The 22,532-nt window shown below is 34.8% G+C and overlaps 3 protein-coding genes across 4 annotated transcripts; 2 read left to right on the plus strand and 1 right to left on the minus strand.

The window, feature by feature from the left end:
- On the plus strand, window positions 1,419-2,306 carry LOC108662723 (disease resistance protein RFL1-like). The gene is made up of 2 exons (XM_018124225.1): window positions 1,419-1,752; window positions 1,810-2,306. The coding sequence occupies exons 1-2, from the start codon at window positions 1,419-1,421 to the stop codon at window positions 2,304-2,306; spliced, it is 831 nt and encodes a 276-aa protein (XP_017979714.1).
- On the plus strand, window positions 6,644-13,193 carry LOC18593894 (probable disease resistance protein At5g63020). Of its 2 annotated transcripts, XM_018124984.1 has the most exons (7): window positions 6,644-7,001; window positions 7,172-7,248; window positions 7,856-7,973; window positions 8,622-11,666; window positions 11,746-11,826; window positions 12,036-12,291; window positions 12,628-13,193. In XM_018124984.1, exon 4 carries the CDS (start codon window positions 8,633-8,635, stop codon window positions 11,522-11,524), a length of 2,892 nt encoding a protein of 963 aa, XP_017980473.1. In that variant the 5' UTR covers window positions 6,644-7,001; window positions 7,172-7,248; window positions 7,856-7,973; window positions 8,622-8,632; the 3' UTR covers window positions 11,525-11,666; window positions 11,746-11,826; window positions 12,036-12,291; window positions 12,628-13,193. The 2 variants fall into 2 exon arrangements, with proteins under 2 accessions (XP_017980473.1, XP_017980472.1); XM_018124983.1 differs by lacking the exon at window positions 11,746-11,826.
- Window positions 13,831-22,254, minus strand: LOC18593895 (plant intracellular Ras-group-related LRR protein 6). Its single transcript, XM_018125023.1, has 21 exons — window positions 22,005-22,254; window positions 21,827-21,890; window positions 21,531-21,667; window positions 21,341-21,427; window positions 20,606-20,681; window positions 19,910-19,984; window positions 19,711-19,780; window positions 19,547-19,624; window positions 19,405-19,465; window positions 19,226-19,304; window positions 18,463-18,553; window positions 18,164-18,224; window positions 18,013-18,080; window positions 17,755-17,825; window positions 16,836-16,973; window positions 16,408-16,512; window positions 15,691-15,815; window positions 15,443-15,539; window positions 14,785-14,859; window positions 14,602-14,657; window positions 13,831-14,326 (listed from the first exon to the last, which is right to left on the minus strand). The coding sequence occupies exons 1-21, from the start codon at window positions 22,067-22,069 to the stop codon at window positions 14,251-14,253; spliced, it is 1,755 nt and encodes a 584-aa protein (XP_017980512.1). The 5' UTR covers window positions 22,070-22,254; the 3' UTR covers window positions 13,831-14,250.

Genomic DNA, 22,532 nt, shown 5'->3' on the forward strand with positions numbered 1-22,532 from the left:
CCCTTGACGTGTAATTTTCTTGTGAAGCTTTTTAATTCTTAAAAGCTGATGAGTATGGTGATTTTTTTTTTTTTGCTCAAACAAGTGATTACTTTTATTAACAAGCTAAAACAGCTTAGACATCTCATATAGAGATGGTTAGAAACATCAGATTACAGTAAGCACCCCCAGTTAACACCTATGCCCTCAGGCTAAGTAGCAAATATTACATTTTCAAAGTCTACACAACATCACCAATCCTGAATAAACACAGAATTGAGCAACATTTTCTTTATCATGCTTCCAATACAATATATTTTACGTCCCTATGGTGTTGTGCAAGTGCTCCAATTGAATGATTCTTGAATACTGAGAATACTTTTGGTGAATCGATTTAAAACTTATCTCACACTCAAATTTTACTGCTTGGTTGTATAAAACATATCAGTTTATTTCATAAAAATCTTCATTTTAAAGCCACTTGCTACAACATATTGGTTTATTTTCATGGACTATTGTTTCTCATTTTCATCATTAAAAGCTTAGGGTCAAGAAGCATATTCCTTTCTGAAATCAGTGAGCTAGGGAAGACTTCTTTCTTTGTTTTCATAAAATGCAAGAAAATTGAATACCTAATTTCAGTATAGATGTGCTCTTAATGTAATATTTTCCCTGCATTGTTTAGGCACCCAAGATTTGGCAGTAGAAGCTTTCTGGTTATCAGTTTTTGAATCTTTGTTTGCTACTATCTTCTCTATTCTGGTTAGGATCTCTCAAATATCAAAGCCAGTAAGGACAGGTACTTTCAACTTCCAATATCTGTTTCTTTTGATTCCCATTAACAGCAAGAAAGTTTGTTTGTTTTGTTATATTATTTATGTCCACCTCCAAAGGCTTCACCAATTCTCCACTTAATTGAATTTGGTCAAGAGGAAAATATTAAAATGTCATAATCTTTAAAAAGATAGAACCTGGAAAGTGAAATACTGTTCCAACACGTTAGTTATTTGAAAATTGCAAAGACAGAAGAGTTTCTCAACATATCCAACAGGCTGTTAAATTCTTTGAACATAGAAACAACAATCATCTGCCTTTCATTTAAAGTGTTGTTAATTTCCATGTATTATTGTTCTATCATTTTGATGATATCTAATTAATTACCCACAATTACACTTTTAGGACATGCTTTTGACTTCTATAGTGATTTTCTTTCCTTTAGTGGCCTATACAATTATAAAAACAAAATATTTTCAATTTAATTCATTCATATCCAACTTGTCTAATTAATATAAGCTTCTTACAAGTACGTCTCCAAGAAAACAATGTTGCTTACAAGTTTATTGAGTCTACTTTATTTATAAGTGGCTATGATTACGACAATAAAATTTACCGGAATATATCATGACATACTATTAAATGTTAAGTAGGGACATGCAGATATGGATTTTCTTTTGAATAAGATCGATAAACACTTGGACAACCATAGAAGCCTTGACCAGAACATGAAGGATCTAAAAAGAAAATTGGAGGATTTAAATGCCATGAAGGAAGACACTGAATCAAGAAACAGGGTAGAGCTGCATCCAGGGAAGAAACTCAAGAAAGAAGTTCATCTATGGTTGGGAAATGTTGAAAGAAAAAATGGTGAGATACAAAACCTTGAACAAATAGTTGCAGAAAGCAGTACCGTCTCACGTGGATTTCACACAGAAAATGTTTTAAAAATGATAAAAGAAGTTGAGGAACTTCTTCAACAAGGCGAGTTTGATCAAGGTTTGGTAGTCGATGACCTTACGTGGATTGGACAAGCTTTGGCAACAACAACTTTAGTTGGGAAAGCTGCAGAGAACTGTATGGAAGAAATTTGGACATGCTTGATGGATGATGATATTCGAAAGATTGGAGTTTGGGGAATGGGAGGAGTAGGTAAAACAGCAATCATGAAAATCATCAACAACCAACTTTTAAAAGAGATTAAAAAATTCAACAGTGTGATATGGATCACTGTATCAAAGGAGATGAACATCTCCAAAATTCAAGAAAGCATCTCATGTGCAATGGGAGTAACCCTTCCTAAAGATGAACCAATAAGGGCAGGAAAGTTACTCGAAATGTTGACTAAAAAAGGTAGGTATGTGTTAATCTTAGATGATCTATGGGACAAACTGTCTCCCGAAGAAATTGGAATCTCCGAGCCTTCTAATGGGAGCAAGTTAGTGGTAACAACTAGGAAGTTGGATGTGTCGCTATTTAGACTGTCGAGAAGTAACAATGTCCACTCTTCTAGAACAAGATGCATGGAGTTTGTTCTTGGAGAAAGTAGGTAGAGATGATCTAAATTATCCAAATCTATTACCAATTGCGAAATCTATTGTTGGGCAATGTGCTGGTTTGCCGTTAGCTATAGTTACAGTAGCTAGCAGTATGAAGGGCATAAGAAATGTTCATGAATGGAGGAATGCACTAAATGAATTAAGTAGACGTGTAAAAGGTGTGACTGACTTAGATGAAACGGAACTTCAGCAACTCCAATTTAGCTATGATCATTCAAAAGATGAAAGAATCCAACATTGATTCCTATGTTGTGCATTATATCCCGAAGATTGGGAGATCTTTGACAAGGAGCTAGTAGAACTTTGCTTTTCTTTAATCTTAAAGTTGGTTATAGAATTTGTGCACAATATTGTTCTTGTCATAAAAAAAAATGGAATTTCTGCTTGTTAATTAAATATTGAAAGGGAAAGAAAGGACAGCGAGGAGTTCTACCTCGTAACTTATTTATGAGATAATTAATCAACTTATAATTGACTGTAAAATCAAATATTAAATTTGTTATAATAGATCAGCCTACATTTTACTCTAAAGGGAGTTCGAATCTTACTTTGACAATTTTGGTAGTGCTACCAAGGCAAAAAATAGCCCAGTTTGTAATTTATAAATGGAATTTTATTGATAGTCGGACTGATCTCAATTTCTTTCAGTCACTGATTGAAGAGGAGAGCAAATTTTACAACATTTGGTGATCCTAAGCCTTAATATGTAATTTGCTTACGAAACGTTTGAACTCTTAAAAGCTGATGAGTGTTGTGATATAAGGCCAAAATCAGCAAACATATTGGTTGATTTCATAAACATCCATTTGAAAGCAATTACTTGCCAGCACATGAGAAGAACATATTGTCATTTAAGCTGATCAGCTTATTCCTTCTGATTTTTTTAACTGGCAATTTGCCACTTTTATTGCCAAAACCCACAAAATTGAGGCTGTTAATCTCTTCCCCTAGTTGAGAATGGACTACCATCTCCTCCTACTCCTACTTTTGGAGGCTCAGTGGCGTTGTTTTTAATTATATGTCACTATTTGGCCAAAAAATGTTATGCAACACTACATCAATATCTTTACCAAATGATTTTCATTGCCATCTTGTACCTTTTATTTCTCTATATTTCTCAAGTCTAGTAATCTGATATGGCTTGTTAACTGGAAAAATCAATCAAGGAACTAACAACCTGGTTAACTTATCGGAAAACTGCTAATATGAAGTGTGATGTTGAAGCTCCCTCAAACAACAGAGCACTTCGTTTCCTGTCTCCTTATAAAATAGACTGAATTCATTAGATTACAACCTATTTCATTTTGAGCATTCTCAAATCTTTTTATATCAGCACCAAGAAAAGAATTCAAGACTCGGGTACTTAATTTTCAATTTTCAGGATGGACTAATTCTCTTTCTAAATTATAAATTCTGATTAATGTAGTAAGTCTATTACAGGACACGTAAGAGGGGAATCTATCATACAAAATTGTATAATTTAGATAAATGTCCTCAAGAATTAACAGTAACAGAAGCTGTCTTAGTCAAGAAAACCCTTCATACCAGTGTTAGTACGTGTGAAAGATAGGAAGTGAGGTCAATAATGGAGAAGTAGGAACAGTGATTCTGTCAGAAAAGATAATGCAATAATGGGGAATCCACTTATGCCCCTCTCTTTCTCTAACTTTTTAATATTTTATTTCGCCACAAACACAATGGATGAACTTTGATTGCTTCATCTGTCCTTTCGGCTCAATTTGCACCGAACTTTTCTTTGGACAAAGTAACTAATTGCATAAATTATATCCCGGATTCTTCTAGGGTGCTTTCTTTTTCCTAAGCAATTATAGTAGCTTGGGTTATTGTGTCTTTAAGAAAAATGAAGCACCATTCACCCTCACGTTTTCATCTCTATATTATTTTAAAGCACCTTTAAGGGAAGTGACCCCGAAACCAATGTCATGACATATCATTGTTGTGAAACAGAAGACAAGAAAGAGCAATTCATATTTGCATTATTATGTAACAGCTCCAAGGTAAGTGATTCTCAATTCATATTGGCTAGTATTTCATGATGCAATCAGTACTAATAAGAATAACGTAACTAGAAATTTGACAGATGATAATTTATTATAGATTCATTGTTTTTATTTATTTTTATGTAGGATTCAAATTTATCTTTTTAATTTGTATATAAAAACATATATAATCATTAAATCAAATTCTCGAATCCAATTTATTACATATTTAGTGAAAATAAATTGAACAAGCTTGGATGGTCCTATATATATTTTTTATTTCATTTGGTTAGTAAATCACTCAAAAACACGGTTTAACTAATCCCAACTCACTATGATATTTGCTAATATTGCATAACTTATGCAAATGATGCAAATGCCGATAAATTGTCAAATGAAAATTAAAGTGGCACCTTCTTGAAATTTACCACAAGACTGCAATTTTCTTTGATTCTTCCTGGTGGGAACTTCCACGAAAGTGACTTGTCTTCCCACCCCATTTTTCTTTGATTGAATATCTATAAAGACGCTAAGGCACAGTTCTACTTCTCTCCTTTTACCGGTACTTAATCATTCAGTATTTCTTTGATATATACACTCCTTGTGGCAGGGTCAATAATTAGCAACGAAGTTTGCTTCCTGTCATCTGCTAGGCGTTTTGTTCACTGATTTCATCTATTCAAAGTCTTGCACAAGTATCATCCTAGCTAGGGCGTCCACACAGGTTATTTTTTTACTTTCGCTATTCCTCTTCTATGTGTGCTTTTGCTTGCTTAAATCTGTTTCGTGCTTGTCATGACTTGTTCCTTATTCTCTGATTGAGTTCTTATGTATGTTCTTTTCTTTTTTCTCCACAATATTGACTTTAGCTTTAAACTATGAACTTATGGCATGTTTGATTAAGGGATGGAATAGTATTTTTTTCTATTTTTTATTTTCTTTATATGAAATTATTTGCTTCACTGAATGATCATCTCAAGACAGATCGAAATACTTATTATTGACTCTTTGAAATGGGTATTTCGCCTAAATAAAATAAAAAATTATCGATAAAAATACATTTAACCTGATTCAAAAATTACTAACACATATAAAACAAACTCTTTTTCTTCATCTTTCTACTCACCTATCTCCCTCCTCTCTTTAAATTTCCTTTATCCTCAAAGGATGCCAAAGGGCGACAGTGGCCAACCAGGGCCACCATGGCCAGATCTAATTGCAAAAAGCACGATTTGACTCTCCTTGATCAGATTTGGTCATCCAAAATGTCAATCTAATGTTGCATGACCAAATCTGGCTGCAAGAAATGTCAATCTGACACTCCATGACCAAATTTGATCGCAAGAAGCATGAATTTGGTGTTTCATGATCAAATCTAGTCGCAAAAAGTGTCTATTTGGTGCTCGATTTCAAATCCAGTCGTAGAAGAATATATTGTCCTGTCATTGACGTTGACTATAATCTATATTATTCATTGCAAATTTGATCAACATATTCTTTTAAGCTGCCATGCACAAACTTGTCTCTTTCTGTTTGTTTATTGCCAAAATCAACAAAATTGAGGCAATTAAATCTATTTTTTTCAAGCAGTTAACCTACTTTTTAATACCTCAAAGTTATCTCTTCCGAGCAACAATTGAAATTTAACACTGTCGATGATTTCATTTCATTTGTATTTTAATGGAGCCCAGCCGTAGCAACTTAGAACATTGTAAAATTAGGTGAGAAACCAAATTCCAATATTATGTCACATCAAATAGCAATGGAAAAATTTGAACAATAAAGTTGGATATCACACATAAGGCTTTAATTTGCTTTTCCGACTTTTTTCTTCTTTTCAATTTTTCCTTCTCATATTCCTTTCTTCTCTCTTCTTTTCCTTCCTCATGCTAGTGGATTTCCTCATTCCCCCCCTTATTTTTGGTTTGTGTAATTAATAAAAGAAAGATTTTGTTAATGTTCTTCTTAGAAAAGGCTTCTATAGCCATATGCATAGTCTAATCAATGTTAATTATTGGAACAAAAGAATCTCTTCAAATAAAGTTATAATATTAATAAAAAATAAGTTCTAACATTATTATAATAATTTGCAAACTATTGTGAATGTATAGTAACAATTACCAATCTACTTAAGTTCTTCATATTTTCTTTTAATTCTTGCACATAATTCACTCTCCATGATTGTTATTTTCTATTAAAATTTTGTGAAATTTAAAAATTATAATCAACACCAAATCTTGGTATCTTGCCATGTTTTTCTTATGGAGCTTAATTTGTATGTATATATTTTCTCTTTCTTCTTCCGAAGCTGCATTGATTTCCTATATTTTTCCAAAGAAATTGAATTGCTATAATTTGTTCCTTTATAGCTCTTCTTGAATTTCTTTTACCTATGCTAAACGTATGATTTGATTGCTCTATGCATCTTCTCAATGGTAGCAGAGTTATATCATTAGCAAGGAAGATTTTTCAGTTGTCACTGTAGTCTCAGCCTTCCTTCATTGGTTTTCTTTCTGTTGGAGGTGGGATTTTCTTAAGTTTAGGTGAGTCAGCGCAGGCAGAAGAAAACCATTTCAGTGGCTCTTTTCTTAATTAAGGAACTTTGGTGGTTTTCGTTTTGGTTTCTTCTGTTTAGTGTTGCTGCTGTTTCTCTGCAGTCACCATCTCCAAGCAAGTTTAGTCAGGATAGGTATTTATTTAACTTCACATTCTATTTGCTGTTTTAAGTCTCACAAACTGCAACAGATTTGTTTGCTTGATTCTTTTTTATGCTTCTAATTAATGCCATATATTTCTTTTTGTAATTAAGTCTGACACATTGCCAGCACCAATTGATTTCTCTCACTGACTTCTTATTAGGGCTCTCGCTCGCTACTGCTTTTTCTTGTCTAGTTAAGATCTCTAAACAACAAGTAGTATATATCAGCCAGTCAAAGGTAGGTACTTTTAGCTTTCCATTCTCTGCAACTTAATTTTAAGTTTCATGTACTGCAACAGAGCTGCTTACTAAATTCTTTATCATGCTTCCAATACAATATGTTAGAAGTGAATCTGGAGAATACTTTTGCAAGTATTCTTGAACATGAATATCTGTTCTTATGGATGAAAGAATAGGTAGACTATTAGAAGGGAAGTGATAATCTCATGTATAGTGGCAGTAATCGATCTAGTTCAAAGGGATTACGTTTCTCTAGATGAGGTTTTCAGGTTGACAAATGACAAAATAAGGGCAACCAACATCTATTTAGTGTTTCAGCAAAGAGAAGGGTAATAAAATAACTAGGATTGATGTTGGGGTTGCATTAAAAAGCCTTACTCATTAAGCAGAATGTTTAAAATTAAATGAATGAAATTTGCTACTTAGAATTAAGGCAAATTTTGGGTCAAGAATCATATTCCTTTTTTATATCAGTGAGGTAGGGAAGAAACATTTGAACTTCCCATTGTTTGATTCTTTTTTATTTTCATAAAATGCAAGAAAATTGCATACCTAGTTCCAGTATATATGTGCTCTTCATGTAACATTTTGTCCGCATTCTTTAGCCACAAAAGGTTTGGCTGAAGAAGCTTTCTGGTTATCAGTTTCTGAACCTTAATTTGTTCACTACTTTCGTCTCCGCTCTGCTTACGATCTCTCGAATATCAGAGCCAGTCAGGAAAGGTACTATAACTTCCCATATCTGTTTCTCTTGATTCTCATTAACAGCAAGAAAGTTTGTTTTGTTATATTTCATATATTTATGCCTGATGTTTTGTTTCATTATTTCTGTCCACCTCTGAATGCTTCACCAACTCTCCACTTTATTTAATCTGGTCAAGAGGAAAATATTAACATGCCATAATCTTTAAAAAGATAGAACCTGAAAATTGAAATATTGTTCCAACATAATAGTTAATTGAAAATTGCAAAGACAGAAGATTGATTTTCTTTGAACATAGAAACAACAATCATCTACCTTTCATTTAAAAAGTTGTTTTCATGTATTTATGTTCATCATTTTGATAATACATAATTACCTACAATTACACTTTAGGACATGCTTTTGACTTCTAGAGTGATTTTCTTCCCTCTTTACAAGTAATATCCATCCTGTCTAATTAATAATTACATTTTCTACATTTTGAATCATTTTGATTCACATCTGTAATATCCATCCTGTCTAATTAATTAAAGCTCTTTACATGTATCCTAGAAAACAATGTAGCTTACAAGTTTATTGAGTCTACTTCATTTGTAAGTGGCGATGATTATGTGGATAAAATCTACCAAAATATATTATATATAACATACTAGTTTGGTGTTATGTAGGGACTGAAGACATGGAGACTGCTGGGAATGTGGTTGTTAAATGCTGGGACAACCACAGAAGCCTTGACCAGAAAACGATTGACCTAAAAAGAAAATTGGTTGATTTAAATGCCCTGAAGCAAGACGTTGAATCAAGAAAGAAGGCAGAGCTGCATCCGAGGAAGAAATTGAAGTCACAAGTTGATGTATGGTTGGGAAATGTTGAAAGAATAAATGATGAGATACAAAACCTCGAACAAAGAGTTGTGGAAAGCATTTCCATCTCACGTGGATTTTTCATGAAAGATGTTTTAAAAAAGATACAAGAAGTTGAGGAGCTTCTTCAACAGGGTAAGTTTGATCAAGGTTTGGTAGTCAATGACCTTACGTGGATTGGACAAGCTTTGTCAACAACAAATTTAGTTGGGAAAGCTGCAGAGAACTGTATGGAAGAAATTTGGACATGCTTGATGGATGATGATATTAGAAGGATTGGTGTTTGGGGAATGGGAGGATTAGGTAAAACAACAATCATGAAGATCATCAACAACCGACTTTCAAAAATGACTGAAAAGTTCAATATTGTTATATGGATCACTGTATCAAAGGAGATGAACATCTCCAAAATTCAAAATGGCATCTTACGTGCAATTGGAGAAGAGCTTCGCGAAGATGAGGATGAAACAATAAGGGCAGGGAAGCTATTCGAATGGTTGAATGAAAAAGGCAGGTATGTGTTAATCTTAGATGATCTATGGGACAAGTTGTCCCTTGAAGAAGTAGGAATCCCCAAGCCTTCTAACGGGAGTAAGTTAGTGGTAACGACTCGGATGTTGGATGTGTGTCGCTATTTGGGTTGTCGAGAAATTAGAATGCCTAATCTTCCAAAACAAGATGCATGGAGTTTGTTTTTGGAGAAAGTAGGTAAAGATGTTCTCAATTATCCAGGTCTGTTACCAATTGTGGAATCTGTTGTTGAACAATGTGCTGGTTTGCCGCTAGCTATAGTTACAGTAGCTAGCAGTATGAAGGGCATAACAAATGTTCATGAATGGAGGAATGCACGAAATGAATTAAGTAAACGTGTTAGAGGTGTGACTGGGTTAGATGAAAAGGTACTTCAACAACTCCAATTTAGCTATGACCATTTAGAATGTGAAAGAGTCCAGCAGTGCTTCCTCTGTTGTGCATTATATCCCGAAGATTGTTATATCTATGAATATGATCTAATAAACTTGTGGATTGCCGAGGGGCTTGTGGAAGAAATGGATAGCCAACAAGCAGAGCTTGATCAAGGGTTTACCATATTGAATAAACTCAAAAATAATTGCTTGTTAGAAAATGGTGAAAATGTCGGAGCTGTGAAGTTGCATGATCTTGTGAGAGACATGGTGCTACGCATCACGAGACCACGATTCCTAGTAAGAGCCGGCTTGCAATTGAAAGAGATACCACATGTACAAGAATGGACAGAAGATTTAGAAAAGGTTTCATTGATGAGTAATTATGGCTTGCGAATTCCATCACAAATGTCACCACCAAAATGCCAGATGCTCACAACTTTGTTGTTGTCCGATTGTCGCATAAGGAGTATTCCAGATTGTTTCTTTGAGCAAATGAAGGGACTCAAAGTTCTTGACCTTTCTCAGAATAATTTTAGAATTTTACCAAGTTCCATCTCTAACTTGGAAGCTCTCACTCTGTTATCGGTAAGAGGATGTGATTATTTAAAAAAGTTGCCATCTTTCTCAAAACTAGAAGCTTTAAAGAAATTAGATCTTTTAGGCAGTAAAATCAAGAATCTCCCGCATGGGATGGACAGGTTGGTAAATCTCAATTATCTTCATCTGTGGGTGGAAGAAGTCCCTAGTGGAATATTATCAAAATTCTCATGCCTGCGAGACTTGGGGCTAAGTTCTGCATTTGTCCGAGGAGAAGAGATAGGTGAGTTAAAGAAGCTGGAGTTCTTTGAAGGGAGCTTTTTTGACTTGAATGAATTGAATACTTTTGTGCAAGCTTTGAAGAGTCGAGGACAACAGCTTATTCGATACAACGTGGCTGTGGATATTAAAAATTTCTATAGATTCTGCGAATCGGATAAATACATTGAATTATCTTGTTCCCATCCAATCTGTAGAAATGGTGTCAAGTTTCCATCCGATCTTCAGAGATTGAGAATTAACTATGGCATTGTTGATTTCCCAGAAGAAGAGGTGTTTTTTCCATGGTTTATCCCAATGCAAAATGGCAAGTTTTCTTTTCTTAAAGAAATTGTTATATTTAAATGTGAAAAAATAAAAAAGCTGTTCACGTGTAGTTGGGTGCAAAGTAACCTCCCAAATTTGGAAGAGTTAACTGTTCTGGAATGTCACCAAATGGAGGAAATAATAGCATCAGAGATGGAATTCGTTGAAGAAGAAAGAATGGGTGGTAGTAACAGTAATACCATCCCATTGACTCTTCCCAAACTAAGGATATTGGACTTGGACCTTTTACCGGAGCTGAAAAGTATTTGTGCGGCAAATAGAGTAATGGTGTGTGATTCTATTGAAGAGATTGGAATCTTTAATTGTTCAAAATTACAGAGGATTCCTCTGTATCTTCCACTGCTTGATGATGGCCAACCATCTCCTCCTCCCTCTCTTAAGGCAATCTTTATATCTTCAAAGAAGCAGCTGAGATCGGTGGAGTGGGATCATCCCAATGCAAAGTCTGTACTGGGGCCAATTTTGAAATCCGACGATTTTTTAGATCCTTGCAAATCAGATTCTGAATTTGATTACGGCTCAGATCCTGAATCAGATTACGACTCATTTCTTGAATCAGATACCGACTCAGATCCTGAATCACATTATGACTCACTTCCTGAATTAGATGCCAACTCAGATCTTGAATCAGATGCAAGTCTGCCTAATGATGGCTAACCATCTCTGCCTCCTTCTCTTAACCGAATAATGGGATTCGGTGAAGTGGACCATCCCAATGCCAAGTCCCTATTTGAGCCATTTATTACGCACTGGAGGCTCTGACTTGTATATCTCTCTCCTTATTTGCCTGACAAGAATGGTATGTAACTCAGTAAAGCATCTCTCCTTCTTATATTTCTTATATTATGTTGATTGATTTGAAGCATCCCTCTTGATAGTCTATTCGATTGGTGGTGAGAATCGTGAGATGCTCATATCGCTACCATCAAAAGCAAGTAGCCACATCTGATTGTTTGTTGGTTAGTAGACATCTAGCGCATTTCAAATTCATATATAATCATGTATTATAAGCGGTTTGATTATCATTATTTCATATACTCTGTCGAGGGAAAAGCATTTATCTTTTCTCTCAGCCCTTTTGTTTGTTACCTCAATGATTGAGAACAAATTCACTAGAATCTGGATTTTTAATCGGAAGTTTCTGCTTTGTTTGGCATCACAAATGCAGCTTGATCGCAATCCCATACGAGATGTTGTCAACAACACAGTTGTGGCCTAGGTTTTCTCCCAAAGTTTGGTCTGCTGTATGCCACAATCCTTCATTTATTAGTATCCAAGTGAAGGAACAAAGGCAGGTGAATTCTTAGGATCCCGTGAAGATGTCGCTGCTTTCAAGAAGGGCAATGAGGAAGTTAGAGCAGAAGGTGTGAAAGAGGAAGAAGGGAAGATTACTAAACATATGTTTCATGAAGCAGCAGCTAATGGTAGACTCTGTTCCTCATCTTATTTTCTGTTTGTTGTTGAAATTTGTTCATGTACTTATCTCTTGAATTGTCTCTCTTTCTATGTCAAGTGAGTGGTTTTTTCAAGTACGGTTGTGAGAATTTGGAGTTTTATTTTGTCAAATGAGATAAATCTCTTTCAATCTCTATTAAAATTTTGCTTCTTAGCTCTTTTTTGAACAAGGAATTTAAAATCATGTTCAAGGTCCAATGCTTTTTTGCAGTAGCACTTCCCTTCCTACTTCTGAGATTGGAACAAACAATACAATCTGGATTTTTAATTAGAATTCTGTGCTTTGTTTGGCATAAAAAATGCAGCTAGATCGCAATGCCATACGAGATCTAAGGATGGCATCATTTACCAGCCAGTCACAATGGCACCTTGAGGGTGATATTGTTAATGTGTAGCATGCCTGAGTGCATGATTGGCAACAACAGTCATGACCTAGGCTTTCTCCCAAATTAACCAACAAGACTTCATTGATTTGAATGCAAGTGAAGGAATGAAGGCAAATGCATTCTCATAAAACCGTGAAGATCTTACTGCTCTGAAGAAAGACTATGAAGAAGCTGGAGCGGAAGGTTTGAAAGAGGAAGAAGGCAAGTTTACTAAGCATATGTCTCATGAAACAGCAGCTAATGGTCTCCTCTGTTCCTAATCTCATTGTTACTTCATCAGCTGTTTATTGTCGTAAATTTGTCCATGTAATACATCCCTTGATTTGTCTCTTTTTCTATGTGAAGTGAGTGGTTTTTTCAAGTACAGTTGTAAGAATTTGGAGTTTTGTGTTTTACAATGAGATGAATCTCTTTCAATGTCTATTAGAATATTGTGTCTTAGTTCTTCTCAGGACAAAGAATTTAAAACCATGTTCAGGGTCCAATTCTTTTCTCAGGTTATTTCAATATAAACTATACTTTGCATATTTTCATAAAAAGAAATTGAATCTTAATGGATGGTTGTGGAATTTGTCCATAAGATGGTTCACTTCAACATTCTACCTCTGCTTCTGTAGTTTATATCGAAAGGGAAAGAAAGAGGACAGAGAGGAGTTCTATGAGATGATCAGCTTATAACTATTTAGGACTAGTTTAACACTGTGATTGCGACTGAAAAGGTGCAGTAAAAATGTCAAGAAGTGGTACCAAGCCATGCATCGAATAACATAGTATCTCACCTAAACCACCATCACTATTGCTCTTCTCAACAAACCTCAGCTTTGCAGCAACTAATTTGTGTGATCTAACTCAGTAACAAATTCATCAGCTGTGGAAACTCCAGAGAAGTGTTATGAAGAAAAACTACTACTGTCTTTCAGCATAAAGAAATCCCCTGTCAATGCTGTTTTAACATATAAAAGTGCAAGGTAGGTCAAGCTCGTATTTGTTGTTCAACGGAACCTATTCTCTACCATGTTAAGGAAAAATCCCCGTGGCAGCAGTAAGCCTTCCCAATAAGTCATCTGTTTCTAAGAGAGAAGCAGCAGCAGAAATGGAAGCAAAAGGAGGAAAACAAGCAAAAATACAAAACCCAGGAAGGACAGGGTTATTGAAAAACATACAAATAAAAACACTACTCATATATTGAAGTGTTACAAAGAGCTGAAAACTGGACCATGAGCATCAGCTAAACCCCAGCAAACCACCCAACCCTCCAAGCAAAAGGGGTGTATGGGGAAAAAATACAATCATGTTGTTTTCTTTTCCAACTTTTCGTTTTGCCCTGTTCATATGAAACAAATTTCTGGAGAGCATTTTGATGCCCCCAATCCTTTAAAAGATGATAGTGTTATATCAATGGCAGTACCTCCTCATTATGTTACCTTCTCCACACCCTCAAATTAAGAAAGTCAAAAGCATCACTGCAGTGAGATCAAGCTTTCAGACAAACATAAATGGCAGAGTTACATGCTGTCCTAATCAGTAAGAGATGTTTGCACACTATTGCTCTGGAATTTTGTCCTTCAAATATTTCAGCACAGCTTTGGTTCCCTTGTCCAAAATTGCCCTCCTGATGCTGCAAAATGAAGGTAAACAGAAACCCAGATAACGGTTCATGAGTTAGGCTCTGTTAGAACATAAACAGAAAACATGAAACTAAAAATAGTTCGGGAAACTTCAATGCTTATCTGTTCAAGTATTTTAAGTTTTGACACTATCTACAGCTTAGAAGAAGTACTTTTTTTCTGCATTATTTCTTTCTATCAATAACAAAACCACAAAGTTTATACAATGAACCACAAAATATAAATTTAAAGAAAATACAGCGGTAATTTTCAAAATGCAACATACCTTCTCAAAGGATTTCCATCAAGTCTCAAAACCTGGAGGCTTGGTTCAAGCAAACCCTGGCGAAAAAAACCGTTATCTAAGAACAGTGTAATGATATATAATCTGAACAAAGACAACAGTAAAAGAAACACACACACAACCAACAAAATCAGAAAGATGGTACAGGGGTTTTCTAATTCTGACCAGCTCTGGAGGAAGTGCTGAAATGTTATTGTCAGAGAAGTCCAGTTCAGTGAGAGATGTAAGGCTGTTAAGTCCCTGTAAATGAATCAACAAAAAGGGATAAAGACTAAATTACAGTTGATGTGTCAAAAGATAGAACAACAGACAGAAAACAATTCACTGCAGGCCAACTATTAGCTACAACAACACAATGAAAACTGGTATATGTCTTGTAACAAACTGTAACATGTTTAGGTCAATCCAGTTTTGACACACTGATTGATATTTATAAGCCATAACTACAAAGTGATATGACTATGAGAAGCATAATCATCTTCTTTAGCATGTGAAAGCCCTAGGTTGAAAGCTATAATTCTTTCCAGATGGAATTTATACAAACCGCTGCACTCTAAGGATGAAGGAACACCAAATCAATTTCATCACTCAATAAATGACTGGAAAACAAATTCAACTTCACATAACTGTAAGAACATTCACATGTGATCAATAGAGAAACCAAGTAGTTATAGCAGTTATGTAGTGGATGTTACCACAAGAACCATTAGTGAAGACAGTTTATGCCAAATGATAAAGTCATGCAACAGATGCTAACAATCATACAAAACTTATTTGTATGAAGAACTCATAATAAGTGGCTTAGCCTAAAAGAATATCTTACTTCCGGGATTGATTGAAGGGAATTTTGGCCCAAGTCTAGGATTTGTAGTTGGCATAAGCTCATTATCTCTGACGGGACTACTAGTAGCTGCATTCGTCTGTCAAGTCAACATAGAACTAAGACAAATAGCAAATGTTGCATAAAAAGCAAAAACATAGATCAATTTGCAGAAATTGCCATGATAAACAAATCAATGCCTTTGTACTTTTGCATCTGAACATGCATCTCACTGTTTTCGCTGCACTGACCTCAAATAAAGCTCCTTCAAGTGTGGTAAGCTAGAAAATGCTGGATTCTCTGGTAATGAAGCTGCATTACCACTTAGATCTAGTATATGGAGCATAGAGATTGCTTGAAATCCATCAGATGGAATCTATAATCAAGTAAATGAGAGATTGTTCAGGTCATACAGATGGAAATAGGAACATGCATGTGTTGAGATACAGAAACAATTATTGACATTAAGTTAGTGTGTCCTCATATTGCCCTGAAAGTATTACGTAAAGCAAATCTAGCCTTGCAGCAAAGAAAAGCATCAAAGAAATTGAAATATGCAAACCATTGCAGTGGTTTAAATGTCTTATAACTTAACCAATCTTGCAGTAATTGATTGTTTCCATGTTCTTGGACAGAAATTCTGGTGGCTATCAATCCAATCATCTGATGCATCAACTACCTTTAGATTGATGAGCCATTATTGACAGAACACAGTATTTGGTACCTTAACCAACTGGGCATATTTTTTTTTTATTTTCCACATTTCTAGGAGGCAAACATGAATTAGACTATTTAGTGAGTGCACAAGCATGCATTCCTCCCTCAACAGCTAACGTTTAGAAGGCAGATGAAAAAAAAAATTTTGAGGGACAAGAAAAATTTTAGAAAACACACTCTTCATTTCATATGTCTTCCACATGATCTCATGTATATTGTACAAGAAAGAATTTTTATTCAAACCTGCTTACCTGTCGTAGTGGATTATCGTCCAGCTTCAAACAAGAAAGATTGGAAAGTGACTTCAAAATTGCGAACGGCCATTCTTTAATATTGTTCCTCGATAAAATCAAAGTCTGCACATTCAAATATGTGTTACCATAGAGTTGCAGATCATCAATTAAACAAGATAACAATCTAAGAAAGCCAGACAAGTTTGCTTCCCAATTAAGCTTATTGATTAAAACTCAAGAAGAAGATCATCCATCATGCATCAGGGATGAATTCTAAAACTACTTGCCTATGGAATTGATCTCACAAGCAAACATCATATGGAAGCTTCAAGCAACAATATATATGTCTTTTATCCCAATTCAGAAATATGGATACAAAAATCATTTTACTTAATCACAATCAAAGTCCATACTTCTAGAAGAAATGATAACTAGAGAGCAAATACCTGAAGGGCTAAACATGAGGAAAGTTCAATTGGCAGCTCTTGGATGGAATTTCTGGAAAGGTTAACTTTTATAATTTCACCTGATTCCCATACTTCAGATGGGACAACACTTAATCCCATGCCCTCCAGAGAAAGTTCCTGAAAAGTACATGTACAAGAAACTTAAGTTGTTAAATTGGATACAAAGAACTTAGAGAGTGAATTTGGATATTAATTGTTGAAAATGATGGAGACAACATACGAAACTAACAAAGATTTAGGGCTTATAAGAAATTGAGATAACATTAGCTATAGCATTTGAAAATCAATCTTCCATTTAAGCAGTATTTCAAAGTCACAATTTAGTGAAGATTCAATGAATCTCTGGATTTATTCAGCACTATAAAAATCTTTTTAATTTTAGCACACACCATTAAACTAAAATTTAAAAAATCCAAATGCATCGTTTCCAAATCAAGAACCCAAAGACAAAGTGAGCAAGTTCTATGCTTTCTGCCAGGAAAAATAATCATCAAGAAGCTGAATGATATGCAATTTTGTACAAAGCATGCAACACTACAACATGAATCAAATTCAGAACCACAGACCCAACTTTTAATGGCAGATTCTCAATTTCTCAACCCTTAACATCTGAACAAACCCGATGAGTTCATTTCTTCCTTAAGGTCATGCATCCAGTAAGATGCCCTATTTTTCTGGATCTATGTACCCTATGATGCAAACCATGTTCCAATGAAAGGAAAAGTATCCACCAATGTCCTCAGACAGAGAGCTAGATAGGTAGTAATAAGTTGAACCTACCTATTACATTCTGCATCCACAGTAATAAGATCACAAACAAAATACACACTTTACTCTGATAGAAGATCAGACTCTAATCTTAAAACAAATTTATAAGTTGATGTAATAAAGGAGATACCTTCGAAGTGAGAGACAATCGAGCTGCCATAGTAACTACTTCCTCTTTGGCAGGAGTTGTTGCTTCTGAATCTACAACAAAAGCTTCACTATTATTATTTGAAACAAGATATAATACAGAACCAGATATCATGGCTATTTGAAATTTAATCAAAATTTCAAACACCACTAGCAGTAAGGAGGATAAAGTAAGAGAGATGCCAGAAAGACTACAGACTAAAAGGATATTATGTTGCATGTGCATTGTAAACCAATGTACCTTCACCCTCAGAAAGTCTACTCCGAAGATATCTCAATAAAGCAGGTGTAGGTCCATTAACCAGCGAACTGCAGGAGAAAATAAACAGCAGTTGGTAAAGCCATGACTAAATTGAGCTTATACAACAAATAACTCCCTCAATGCGTCAAACCTTCTTAGAGTTCGCAAAGGGTTGCCAGTGAGCAAAAGTTTCCGCAGAGTAGTCATATTGCCTAAACAAAACATCAAATTAGATTGCCTAAAATATTTTCATCATGAATATCAAAGAATCAAACATATTTACATTGTTTTTTGCCACCTAAATGTAAATGAGGGCAAGTAAAAAGGAAAATGATATGGTCAGTGAAAATATATGCTTTTGCTGCATTATCAGAGCATCAAGTGCTATGCATTCCTAATAAAGATATGCCAGAATTAAATTAATTAATGATCCAAAATTGCTAAACTTACCAAGCTCAGCAGGCAATCCAGTCAATGAATTATTTGAAAGATCCAGAACTGATAGGCATAACTTGCATGCACCTACTGGATATTTATTCAACTGCATGCATTTGACATAATCAGTATGCAGTTACAATTTAGTAAGATTCAGACCATTTCTGGGACCAAAAGAAGATAAACACAAAAGCACACACAACAATAAGGTGAATCAACTGTATAAATAAAAAAATGATTGCATATATGTATTACATTGTATTTTGTCAGAACATATAAACAAATAAATAACAGTGACCAAAACAAAGTATGTCTATTTTCTTCATACACATTGACCAATGTGTCACAATACCCAAAAAACTCAAGGCTCAAGGAAACTTGTTGTCTTCAAATAATTACTTCCAACATAGACAACCTAAAAAAGCATTCAACACAGCTAAGAAATGAGGATGAAGCATGAATCAAATGCTGGCTTGATAGTTAGCCAACTGGAAAGCAGATGTAAGATGTTCCAAATGGACAGCAGTCATTGCATCCATGTACTGTTAAAATGTCAGTATATATTTAACTTGGGCAGAGACAAATAAAATGGTGAGCACAAAATGTACCAAAAAAAGGTGAGAGAAAACATGTTTTCTTCAAATTAAAGCTGAGCAAAAAAAGTACCAAAAAAAATATTCTTGGAGGCCACCACAACAAACAATGTATGAAAATGCGGCTTCTTCCCAAAACAGTAACAGCAAATTTACATTAAAGCAAAAGAGATTGAAATAGCTACCTGGTTTGAGTGAACATCCAATGTCCCTAAACGAGAAAGAGAACCTAACTCCTCTGGTAATATCGACAATGCATTATTCCTGAAAATTTGAGGTAACAAATAACAGATGAACATCAAAAGGGCAAAAACTTTCAGATAACTACAAAATATGTCTCATAAAATGTGAACAAGAATATGACCCCATATAGAATTCCACTAGGGAAGAGCAACCCATTATTGACGGTGGGATTGACAAAATTCCTGCATCATTCAGTATCAGTATGACTTATTATATAGTAAAAAGTAAGGATATTTTCTAACACAACTCTGTATTTCACTCACTGTTCTGATGAAGGTCAAGACGGATGAGACGCGAAAGACATCCAATGTTCTCTGGCATACCGCTCAGCAAGTTCTTTGCTGCACAGATTTCAAAATTTGTTTATATAATGTGAGATTTAAATATTATTGATATATCTGGCAAAATATGGAACAGCAAATATTACATGCATTGAGTTCTGTAAGCAGTGTCCATGATGCGAAAAAGTTCTCAGATAAAGCTGTCAGCTTGTTCCCCTGACACAATTAGAAAATATAGCATAAATAGCCCCAAAATACATCATTAATGATTATTAATTACAACAGAAACCCCCAACAAGATGCTCCACAGAAATCACAATGTAGAAAAATAATTCACTTTACTACCTCAACATCTAGCTTTGTCAGTTTTGAACAGTTCTTAAGATCTTCAGGCAAGCTGGTAATTAGATTATTTGATGCCTGGTGTGCGAAAAAACAAAGCAAGCAGCCAGTTATGGACCAGATATGATGATAAATAAAGCAAGATGAACGTCTGAAACTTGTAATTTCATGACAAGAAGATTTAGCACATCATTTATTGGCATTCTTAATGACAAGCTTAGCTGATCTCTAAAAACTAATTGATGAATGATGACCAAATAAGAAAAGGACCCAAATTTACACTCTACAACCTGAAGGTGATTGGAAAAAGAGGTTGTAAAAGAACATCAAATCTTCTTTGAAGATCACCTTAGCATCCATCCATAACAGAGGTTAAGAAAATGGCTGTGAAAGTCAAACGAGCACATGTTTGAGATTGAAACTAACCAACAATGATAGAGTTAACAAGGAGGGTTATTTCCAAAATGAAGTAGAGAACCTTAAGTCCAAAAATATTTGCGACTTCCTAACGGAATTTACACATTATCAGTGGGGCTGGGAAATGTATTCAAAAACAAGGTGCTTTTAAAGGTGAAGCAAAAAGTGTGAAAACTCATCTGGAAAGCAGATTCTTAAAGGGCAACAAAAGATAAATAATGATAACTATGATGATCGGTAAATAGAAAAGTTGTGTCAACAGAATATTACATGCACACCTACCTTTAGGTCTGATAAATCTGAACATTTTCCAAGTGAGCATGGAAGTTCCTTAACATGATTGCTTGAACAATCAAACCTGGAATTGTCACAAAATAATGATTCAATAGACACAAAACATGAAAATTTCAAACTCTTTTCTTCACTAAAAACGCAATCAAAGTATAAATGGTTCCACAAAATGAAGTATTCAGAAAATCACCATAAACTTGAAAGTAAACTGTTGCTAGAGACAGAGATTAATAGGATAATAAACTCTAAAATTAATACAATGTCTTATTCAAATTGTCAAATTTTTGGCCCCTATATAATTAAGAAGAAGGTAATCCAAAAAATCCTTTTGATGCTGTTATAACTCAAACCACCAGCCAGTTCGGGTTGTGAAAGAAGTAACACTAGGCTATGAAGATGGACCAAAAAGCTCAGCAGCAGGCGTTTGTTTTATGCACTAAAGTGCATGGAATGAACAGATTCTTGCTAAAACAAAATAAAATGGATATCTAATACATCTTAAGTGTTAGGAAACTGCTGATGAAATGATCATACCAGATAAGAAAGACTAATCACTTTCTTTTTCTGTGTCAACCCATATGTGTTAAAAATAAGTATAGGACCATTAAAATACATAAATGCACCAACACAAGCATACAAATGCAAAAACGCCAAAATGGCAACAAAAAAGAAATCCAGCCAACTATTATTATTTGAAAGACTTGAGAGAGATAAACAGGAGCTTACTTGACCAAAGAAGTTGCTGATCCAATCTCCTCCGGTATTGCCACTATTGAGTTAAATGACACATCCAACAACTTAAGCATGGAAAGCCTACAAGAGTAGAAGGAAAAAAAATCACATGCGAAAACTTGCCTGCATAACTTGATAATTCCACAGAACCAAGTAACAGATTTCAAAGTTCAAAACAACTCACTGTCCTATGGCAGCAGGAAGGTCAGTAAGCTTATTGTGACTGACATTCAACACAGTCAATAATGGTAAATTCCTCAGGTCTTCTTTCAATGACTCAATATTGTTATGTGCTAAGATTAGCTTTTGTAGCTCCACAGCCTTTACATACAACAAAGCAACATCGACAACATTTTATATCTCATTCAAATGCAATTTCAACACTCAATTTAACAAAAAGGTAATTAAGGTTAAAACTAGGAGAAATTTCCATAATTTACCAAAATAAAAGCAACAGAAATAAATCTTAAATTAAATTACCTCCCACCACTTTTCACCCTCCCCAACAGCATCCAAGCTTCTGTAGAGCTCTACTGGAACCTCTCTTTTAACATAACAAATAATAAATTGATAATTGGATTGAAGAACTAAGTAATGAGAGAATCAGGGACGGATTCGAAATGAGAGGAAATGATATGGGGGTAGAAACGAACATTACCTGAGAGATCGATTGGATAAGTTGAGAGAACCGGAAGTCCTTGCAGCTTTCAGTAGCCGATCCATTTTGTTGTTGTTAAGACAAGAATGGAGCAGTGATCTGGCTTTTGTTGTTTGGGTTTTACATCAGTTTGCTTGTTTGGTCTTTACTTTTGTCTTACGTTGTAATAACAGAGAGTAAGGGGCACACTTCTACTTATGTTCTGTCATCTGTGCCCATCCCCCGTGAACTTTTAACCTTTAACTGCACAGAAGCAAACCATGGAAGCAAACCATGGAAGCAAACGACGCTAACAAGACCCATAAAATTACTAACATACCCTGAACATAAGAACTTGGATTTAGCTATCTAAATGCATCTTCAATCTTATCTGAATAAGGCTAAACATGTAGTATGAGTAATTGAAAAGAACTTCACAACATGTTCAACCATGTTATCAGTGATATAAAGCAGGGTCAGAGAGGTTGACACCTCATTCGGAATAATGAAATTTATCATTATATCTCCATTTTCAGTGACCTTATCATC

This window comes from Theobroma cacao, chromosome 7, assembly GCF_000208745.1.
Source record: "Theobroma cacao cultivar B97-61/B2 chromosome 7, Criollo_cocoa_genome_V2, whole genome shotgun sequence".
Classification (NCBI taxonomy): domain Eukaryota; kingdom Viridiplantae; phylum Streptophyta; class Magnoliopsida; order Malvales; family Malvaceae; genus Theobroma; species Theobroma cacao.

What these genes read in the sequence shown, in the direction of transcription:
- LOC108662723 (XM_018124225.1), top strand. Translation starts at nt 1,419, where the DNA reads ATGGATTTTCTTTTGAATAAGATCGATAAACACTTGGACAACCATAGA. An exon ending in ACAAGGCGAGTTTGATCAAG is followed by an intron (nt 1,753 to 1,809) that starts GTTTGGTAGTCG and finishes CAACAACTTTAG; the next exon opens with TTGGGAAAGCTGCAGAGAAC.
- LOC18593894 (XM_018124984.1), top strand. Translation starts at nt 8,633, where the DNA reads ATGGAGACTGCTGGGAATGTGGTTGTTAAATGCTGGGACAACCACAGA.
- LOC18593895 (XM_018125023.1), bottom strand. Translation starts at nt 22,069, where the DNA reads ATGGATCGGCTACTGAAAGCTGCAAGGACTTCCGGTTCTCTCAACTTA. An exon ending in TCAGCAACTTCTTTGGTCAA is followed by an intron (nt 20,682 to 21,340) that starts GTAAGCTCCTGT and finishes TGACAATTCCAG; the next exon opens with GTTTGATTGTTCAAGCAATC. An exon ending in CAGCACTTCCTCCAGAGCTG is followed by an intron (nt 14,658 to 14,784) that starts GTCAGAATTAGA and finishes TTTTTTCGCCAG; the next exon opens with GGTTTGCTTGAACCAAGCCT.